At 48.7% G+C, this 9076-nt stretch overlaps 1 protein-coding gene across 1 annotated transcript; it reads right to left on the bottom strand.

Moving 5' to 3' along the window:
• Positions 1–5010: 5010 nt before the first annotated feature.
• On the bottom strand, positions 5011–6707 carry c7h7orf25 (chromosome 7 C7orf25 homolog). Its single transcript, XM_085993359.1, has one exon. The coding sequence runs from the start codon at positions 6678–6680 to the stop codon at positions 5397–5399; it is 1284 nt and encodes a 427-aa protein (XP_085849485.1). The 5' UTR covers positions 6681–6707; the 3' UTR covers positions 5011–5396.
• Positions 6708–9076: the final 2369 nt, after the last annotated feature.

Here is a 9076-nt window from a genome sequence, read left to right on the forward strand (position 1 = left end):
ATACAGATCAAATGGTGACGCCAGTTCTGGAGTATGGTATTTTTTATATCCTATATTAAGATATCCAGGGCTGAGAGGACTAAATTATGAAGAAAAGTTTAAGCAATTAAATTTATTTTTTCTGAAGACAAAACAGAGGGAAGACACGATATAGGACTACAAAATAACAAAGAGCACAGAAGAGGTTGAAGTAAGCAAGCTTGGACAATAAGCACAAGAGTTGAGGGCACAAGTGCATAATTTGCAAGCTTTGAGAACGGTTATTTTTTCCTTCACGTGGAATAGACTCCCAGAGTTAATTGATTCAGGGTCAATTGATGCCTTTAAAATGGAAAGGGTTCGATCTCAGTCAGGAAAAAGAAATGAGGGATGTAGTCATGTAGGGATATTAATAGCAATGCTCAGTTTCACTTTTTAAAAGAAGGAATTTAACTTTCCCTAAAGTAGATAATTCATAGGTGGTATGGGAGGAAAGTCTATGATTGAATAAGAATAAACAGACCTGAACGAAGTGTGTTTGTTGGGCCAAATGACCTTTTTCCCCTGTTCCAAAATGTATCCAACCATTTGAATTATCAGTCATACAGCAGAAGGCCATTCTGCCCATCGTGCCTGCATCGACTCTTTGACAGAGCTATCCAATTAGCCTCACTACCCTATTTCCTCATAGCCCTACAAATACTTCCTTTTCATATATATTTATTTCCAGTTCCCTTTAGAAAGTTATTACTGAATCTGCCTTCACCACCCTTTCAGGTAGTTCATTCCAGACCATAACAACTTGCTGCATAAAAACAATTCTCATCTCCTGATTCTTTTGCCAATCTTAAATCTGTGTCCTCTGGTTACCGACCCTCCTGCCAGTGGAAACAGTCTCTCCCTAGCTACTCTATCAAAACTCCAGATAACTTTGAACACATCTATCAAATCTCCGCTTAACCTTCTCTGCTCTAAGAACAATCCCAGCTTTTCTAGTCTCTCCATGTAACTGAAGTCCCTCAAACCTTTTTATAATTCTAGTAAATATCCTCTGCACCCTCTCAAAGACCTGCAGGAGTTAGATATTTGTCTGGAGGAGCAACTTTTCAAATGTGTGTTGCAGATGGATGTCTATCAGAGAAGTTACAAAAACTAAGTTTGTGGGGACTTTATAAACATGAACTACACTAATTATAGGCAGCCCTTTGATTGCTTGTAGACACTGATTTGCAATTAACAAGGCCTCATGTTCTAGACCTTTTTATGAAAAAGTCTGCATTCATGTTTTCTTTTGCAAAATTGGGGAATTCCAGGTGCATAGATCCTTCAAGTATATCTGCTTGATGCCAGTCACAATTAAGACATTTTCAAATTGGATTTCAGGTTGGGAGAATAGTTGAACCAGAAGCGTCCAAAGCTGGAGCTAGCTCTCATTAACTGATGGGTTAAGATAGTATGGAACTTGCTGGCAAGGCCTACTGTGCATTTGCCTGACCCTACCAGAGCTCAGCACCCCAGTTAACCTTTAATAATGTGGGTACTGAGCTCCGCCACAACCATGGCATCTGTACCCCTCGATTGATGATTGCTGATACTTAATGCTAACTGGAATCAAACTAGGTCCCATCTCTGGTACGATAGCAAAATACTGCAGATGTTGGAAATCCGAAATAACAACAGAAAATGCTGGAAAAACTCAGCAAGTCAGGCAACATCCGTGGAGAGAAATTTGAGTTGACGTTTCGGGTTTGACCCTTCTTCAAAACTGGAGAGAAAAGGAACTAGATCGAAGGCAGGGCTGCGATCGGACAAAAGAATAAAAGAACCAAAAGAAGTAAGAGAGATTAGAAGCTAGACGAGATGGTAATAGGCTGTGATTAGGTGTAAAGTGTACTGGCAGGGCAAAAGATAGCTGCCAGGTGTGAGAGAGAAACAAAAGGAAAGGGGGGGGGGGGGGGGGGAGGAAAGGAGTGGAAAAATATAAGTGAAAATGAAATAGGGGCCGAGGTTATGATCTGAAATTGTTGAACTCGATATTGAGACCGGAAGGCTGCAGAGTGCCTAATCGGAAGATGAGGTGACCCCGAGCTTCCGGTCGCCTGTCATTTCAATTCACCGCTCCATTCCCACTCGGACCTCACCGTCCTTGGCCTCTTGTACTGTTCCACGGAAGCTCAACGTAAACTCGAGGAACAGCACCTCATCTTCCGATTAGGCACTCTGCAGCCTTCCGGTCTCAATATCGAGTTCAACAATTTCAGATCATAACCTCGGCCCCTATTTCATTTTCACTTATATTTTTCCACTCCTTTCCTCCCCCCCCCCCCCTTTCCTTTTGTTTCTCTCTCACACCTGGCAGCTATCTTTTGCCCTGCCAGTACACTTTACACCTAATCACAGCCTATTACCATCTCGTCTAGCTTCTAATCTCTTTTACTTCTTTTGGTTCTTTTATTCTTTTGTCCGATCGCAGCCCTGCCTTCGATCTAGTTCCTTTTCTCTCCAGTTTTGAAGAAGGGTCAAACCCGAAACGTCAACTCAAATTTCTCTCCACGGATGTTGCCTGACTTGCTGAGTTTTTCCAGCATTTTCTGTTGTTATTTCCCATCTCTGGTACTGGTTGCTGGCCCTTTTTGACATCAAGGACAATGGCCAAACCTGGCACAGGCTTAAGTCACTAAACTGAAACCCATGGTACAGGTTGAAAGAGCTCAGCATTCCAATAGATAAGATTGTTTTGCATTCCCTTGAGGACAGTGGATAAATGCATTACCGAATGTGGCACTTGGCCATAGAGAGATCAATCCTTTGCTGTCTATCAGCTTTAAGATGGACAGCCACTTTCAGTGTGGACAGCTTGCATTGGCAGTCACCCCACCGTTCTAGATGTTCAAGCCTATTGCTGCATACCAGGAACTCATGACATAACTTTAAGAGACATGCCCACCAGACTAACTCTTCCTCCATGGGGCTCCACAACAGGTCAGTGCAAAATGGAATGCAGCCTGCACAACTTCCTCTTAATGCTAGAAATTCAGCTTGGTTCCGCATCACACATATGGGCTGAGGAAGCTCATGCCTAGAAGTTCTGTATCCTAAATGATACAAGTCCAAGACTTAGGATGCCAGCTGCTGGAAGCAGTCACCTACATGTCAAGTATAAACACGCTATATGGAATTCCCTAGATTTTAATTATCCCAAATAGACTGGAATAGGAAATGCTGTGGTGAAAAGGTAGACTTGTTTTTCTTTCACAGGGTGTTTAGGACTGCTTTCTTAGTTGATATATTGCTATTTCAACAAGTATTGCTTCACCTGGTCCCGTGTACTGAAGCAAAGGAAGTATGCAACATAAAAGGTGGAATGTTGGAATGCAAGAACATTTTGAAACAGTGGCCAAAGTATAATTAGGTTCAGTATTAAGAATAAAAAAGGAAAAATTTAATGATAAAGGCAAGTGACTGGGAAAAAAAGCGAATAAAAAAGGGCCATACCAAGATTAAACGGAAGGAAATATTGGCAAATAGAACCTTAGAAATGGAAAAAATTAAACAGATGAAAAATGTATAGATCAGGTACATTTCAAAAGAAAAAAGTATCAAAGGCTGGGGTTCCATGGAAAAATTGCGGTAATAAGAGAAGCAGGATAAATATCAAGAATATGGAAGTTACAAAAAATGAGGATGCGAAAAGAAAAAAGGGCCAAGAAAAGACTGATAGGCACAGTAATAACAGGACAGTCAAGACCACTAAAAGATGAAGGCGACAAGCTTGCAGTGAGGGAATATCAGAGATAAGTGCTTTATCTCAGTTTTCAGAGGTGATGGATATGGGAATTGTAGAGGTGAGTGCAGAGGACTGGTGGAGGTTAGTATTCAGAGATGATACTAAAGAAATGACTTAAGACTTAAGGTAGACAAATCACCAAGACCTATTGGTTTTCATCCGAGGGTCCGTAGAAAAGCTGGGGACAAACTAGAGTGGCTCTGGAAATTTGTGGCAGAGGACGGGGAAGGGGGGCAAATGGGACTCCCCGCTTCTGTATTCAGAATCTTCAGAGATGGTAGAAAAGCTCAACTCCCAAACGATTTGTGGCACTGATCTATGGATATTGTAGAGGTTATGGGGCCATTGCAGAGATTGTAGCTGTCTACCAGCACTGGTTTTGCAATATACATGATAAACTTTTATTGTGCATACTGGAAACAGGAATATGCCATCATGATGGAGCTAAATCCACACTGAATAAATTCCTGTTCCTAACTCTACCAACAGTACCACCTTGCTCCAGAAACAACCCACGAACAAAGACTGCAAGAATTCAGTTCTTTTTTATATTTTCCCCCTTATTAACTGTATTTTTCTTGTACCTACAATGTTGCTGGTGATGTACACCTGACCCACACACCACCTCCCACACCCAGGTTCCATTGCCATTTTCATTAGTTCGTTTGAATCCTCCAAATCCCATTAATTCCTCCTTGGGATCTTTACTACCCTGCGCTCTTAATTCCCAAATACAAAACAAAAATGTTCATTATACTTCAATAGTTTGTGTTTTAGTTTTTCCTCTTCCACACTGCTTTTCATTCCCAGCAGAACGTAAAGGCACCAGCTAGAACCAAACAAGAAGGGCAGTGCCCATGCTCAGTATTAGGAAACAAAGCCATTCGTTGCATCTGTTATTGGATCCCCAAGCCAGGACTTTCCTTCCTGACCAGTTTCCCAGGCCATAGCTCGTATTCCGTTGAGCTCAGTGCCCCCTCATCAGGCTCAACAGGTGCTGGCTTTTCAGTAATGGAAAGCAATTCATGAAAGGAGCTATTTCCTGCCAACACAATTTTAGCAATTACAAAATCATTCAAAATGTTTTATACTCTGGTGAAACATCACCAAAGATGGCTTTTGAGAATAGCTCACAGTAAATTATTTTCAAAAGGCGCCTTTTGTATCCTGTATTAACTATTTTTCAGACATACACGTAGGCCTCAGCGCAGTAGAGTTGTACTCTCAAGTCTACAGGATGATCATTTAATTTGGATCCTCATTTATTTGACTGACAGATCAAGAGCTGCAATGGAGGCAAATACAGTAAAGCACACATAGAACGTCAAGGACTGCCCAAAATGGCTGTTAGCTGCCAGTCTGAATACTCATTTATTGTTGGTTGGTACTTGGTTCGCACTTTAGAGACAGGGGTAATTTTATCTGTAGGTGATGGTGTAAAACTGGTGATATTGAACTGGCCGCCTGTTATACACCCCGCACGATTTGACATCAATGGAAAGGAAAATCTGGACAGGGTGTGTAAGAGGCGGAAATTCAAAAGCCAGTTTTGTATTAGTGCCCACAGATAAAATGAGCCCCACAGCCTTTAAGACATGACAATGTATATATTCAATTACAAGAGATCGCTTTATCTTACTAAACCACCATCGCAGACAATCTCATGAAAGGTAGTCCCAGGTAAAGGAGTCGCTGTTGGTTCCTTGCTCTCTGTCAAAGCTCTAGGCTGATGGATAAATACACTGAATTTCACGCCTTGGTTATCTGCGGCTCGAACAAACCCGCTGTTTGCCGTCATTGTGATTGCCTTCAAAGCATCTCCGGTGCCAAAGATAGTAATAGAACGACTGTTAATTTTTGCACTGGCTTCCAATTTGGAGGCCCGTTCGGAAGGCTGGTCAGGTACGACCGTGATGCCCTGCAGCAGCTTCTGTGCCCGGGCCTTTTCTCCGGGGCCGCCCAATGTCTCTAGAATGGCTTGAAAATCTTTCACTGCTGACTCACACGCAAACAGCTCTTTGTCCTTCATGAAGGCCTGCAGCTTAGGCAAGACGCTCTCCTCCCTTTCCTGGGAAGCTTGCTCTGTCAGCACTTTCTCCTTAAAGATGAAGCAGCAGCCTCCGTGACTTACTGCTGAAACAAAGGTGATCAGGGTGGTTATGTCTAAATTGACACGGTTGCAAAAATCCACTTTAACTTCAGTGGGAAAGGCAACACTGGCAACGATTGTAGACCGGTCTACTTTCGTCACCTGCAGAGGCTCCTCCAAGTCTTCGTCAGAGCCAGTTGAATTATCATCAGCCTCCTCCATGAAATCAATCATTGAATTCACAGCTACTATGTCTCCCCGTACTGAGAGCCCCATTTCTTTCAGTCTCTCTGCCATGGGGCTAGAAATGCCATTATAAAATGCAAACACAATATGTGGATTACTGTACTGCACCAGCTGCTGCTTGCTTGCTTCCAAATAATCTTCTGCTTGCTCGACGATACTTTTGTCTCCATACTGGCCTCTCCCCACCCAGATACTGTGCAGTGCTTCGGCTTTCCGACCGATGGCTTTGACCCAGGTGAGGCCGCCATTTGCGACGACATCCACCACCAGGGACTGCTTTTCGCCAGAGTGCTCCAGATAGTTGAAAACATGCAGCAGGCTGATCACATCCTCCAGGCTCTCTGCTGACTCGATGACCGCCTTCAGGTGGGTGAGGTTTGTGCTCTGCAGGTGCGACTCCTTGACCGAAACCTTGCCCGCTTCTACTTTCCGCAAGAACTTCAGCTCAGCTTTCAGCTTGCCGCAGAGCTTGGGCCCACCCTGCACCCCGCCAGCACGGGAGCGGGACAGCGCCTCGGCCCTCTCCAGCAGCTCCCGGGCTTCAGCGATCCTCTCCGAGAGAATCTTCTGTAGGGACATGGCATCCCTGAAAAACAAAACAGTCCACATTCACTCAAGCTCAGGATTGTTACGGGGGGCAGGGGGAAGAGAACAGGGGACAGGCAGTTTACTCTGACAGAAGACACCTAGATACACTCCAGCAAAAAAGCGGGTCAAGGGGTCTGCCCATTAGGCCACTTGCAGATCAGCAGCCAATGCCAGTGCTCAACTGACTCCTCAAAGTGGAATCAGAAGATTGTGGATACAAGCACCAGGCTGACATTTCACTGCAGTACTGAGGGAGTGCTGAACTGTCAGAAGTGCCTTCTTTCATGTGATGTTAAACCGAGGAGCCGTCTGCCCTCTCAGGTGGATGTAAAAGTTCCTATGTCACTATTCAAAGAAGAGTAGGGGAGTAGTCCCGGTGTCCTGGCCAACATTTATCCCTCAATCAACATAAATCTCATTGTTGTTTGTGAGACTTTGCTGTGTTTCCCTCCATTATAAGCGATTACTCCACCAAAGTACTTCATTGGCTCTAAAGTGCTTTGGGACCTTCTGATGTAATGAAAGGCACAATTTAAATCCAAGTTCTTTCTCTTTCTTCTGAGGCCCTGTCAATCATCTTTACCTCACTGTATTGTCCTCCACCATCACTAGCTCAACATGCATGGTGACCACTTCAAAAGTACTTAATTGGCTGTAAAACTCTTCTTCCCCAGCCCATGTCCCCAATCAGTCTCTCACTTCGGTTCAGTGTCCCCAGTTTCGCTCTATTATAGTCCCTGTTCCCCCATCGCTCCCACTCAGCATCCTCATCCCATCTCCCCCTCCCCTCCATCCCAGTCTCTGACTCCCCTCCCCCACAGCCCCCTCCATCCCCCCGTCTCACATCCCCCCCGCCCAGCCTCACTCTCCCCCAGTCCCTCTCCCCTCCCCCATCTCCCCTCCATCCCACCAGTCTCCCTCCCCCTCTCCTCCCCCCCCCGTCTTGCACTCCCCTCCATTCCCAGTCTTACTCTCCCCTCCCCCCCAGTTCCCCTCCCCTCCCCCAAGCCCCCCTGCCACATCTCCCCTCCCGTCCCCCTCTCTCCTCACCCCCCCTCCCGTCTCCCTCTCTCCTCACCCCCCTCCCGTCTCCCTCTCTCCTCACCCCCCCTCCCGTCTCCCTCTCTCCTCATCCCCCTCCCGTCTCCCTCTCTCCTCATCCCCCTCCCGTCTCCCTCTCTCCTCACCCCCCCTCCGTCTCCCTCTCTCCTCACCCCACTCCCCCCCCTCCCGTCTCCCTCTCTCCTCACCCCCCCTCCCGTCTCCCTCTCTCCTCACTCCCCCTCCCGTCTCCCTCTCTCCTCACCCCCCCTCCCGTCTCCCTCTCTCCTCACCCCCCCCTTCTCCCTCTCTCCTCACCCCCCCTCCCGTCTCCCTCGCTCCGCACCCCCCCTCCCGTCTCCCTCTCTCCTCACCCACCCCCCGTCTCCCTCTCTCCTCACCCTCCCCCCGTCTCCCTCTCTCCTCAACCCCCCTCCCGTCTCCCTCTCCTCATCCCCCTCCCGTCTCCCTCTCTCCTCACCCCCCCGTCTCCCCCTCTCCTCACCCCCCCCTCCCGTCTCCCTCTCTCCTCACCCCCCCCGTCTCCCTCTCTCCTCATCCCCCACCCGTCTCCCTCTCCTCACCCCCCCTCCCGTCTCCCTCTCTCCTCACCCCCCCTCCCGTCTCCCTCGCTCCGCACCCCCCCTCCCGTCTCCCTCTCTCCTCACCCCCCCTCCCGTCTCCCTCGCTCCGCACCCCCCCTCCCGTCTCCCTCTCTCCTCACCTCCCCCCCGTCTCCCTCTCTCCTCACCCTCCCCCCGTCTCCCTCTCTCCTCACCACCCCCTCCCGTCTCCCTCTCTCCTCACCCCCCCCGTCTCCCCCTCTCCTCACCCCCCCCTCCCGTCTCCCTCTCTCCTCACCCCCCCCCCGTCTCCCTCTCTCCTCATCCCCCACCCGTCTCCCTCTCTCCTCACCCCCCCCCCCGTCTCCCTCTCTCCTCATCCCCCACCCGTCTCCCTCTCTCCTCACCCCCCCTCCCGTCTCCCTCTCTCCTCACCCCCGCCGTCTCCCTCTCCTCACCCCCCCCCCCCGTCTCCCTCTCTCCTCATCCCCCTCCCGTCTCCCTCTCTCCTCACCCCCCTCCCGTCTCCCTCTCTCCTCACCCCCCCTCCCGTCTCCCTCTCTCCTCACCTCCCCCCCCCGTCTCCCTCTCTCCTCACCCCCCCTCCCGTCTCCCTCTCTCCTCACCCCCCCTCCCGTCTCCCTCTCTCCTCACCCCCCCTCCCGTCTCCCTCTCTCCTCACCCCCCCTCCCGTCTCCCTCTCTCCTCACCACCCCCCCGTCTCCCTCTCTCCTCACCCCCCCTCCCGTCTCCCTCTCTCCTCACCCCACCTCCGTCTCCCTC

Source organism: Somniosus microcephalus, chromosome 7 (genome assembly GCF_052327205.1).
Source record: "Somniosus microcephalus isolate GS21.2 chromosome 7, FLI_Smic_1.0, whole genome shotgun sequence".
Classification (NCBI taxonomy): domain Eukaryota; kingdom Metazoa; phylum Chordata; class Chondrichthyes; order Squaliformes; family Somniosidae; genus Somniosus; species Somniosus microcephalus.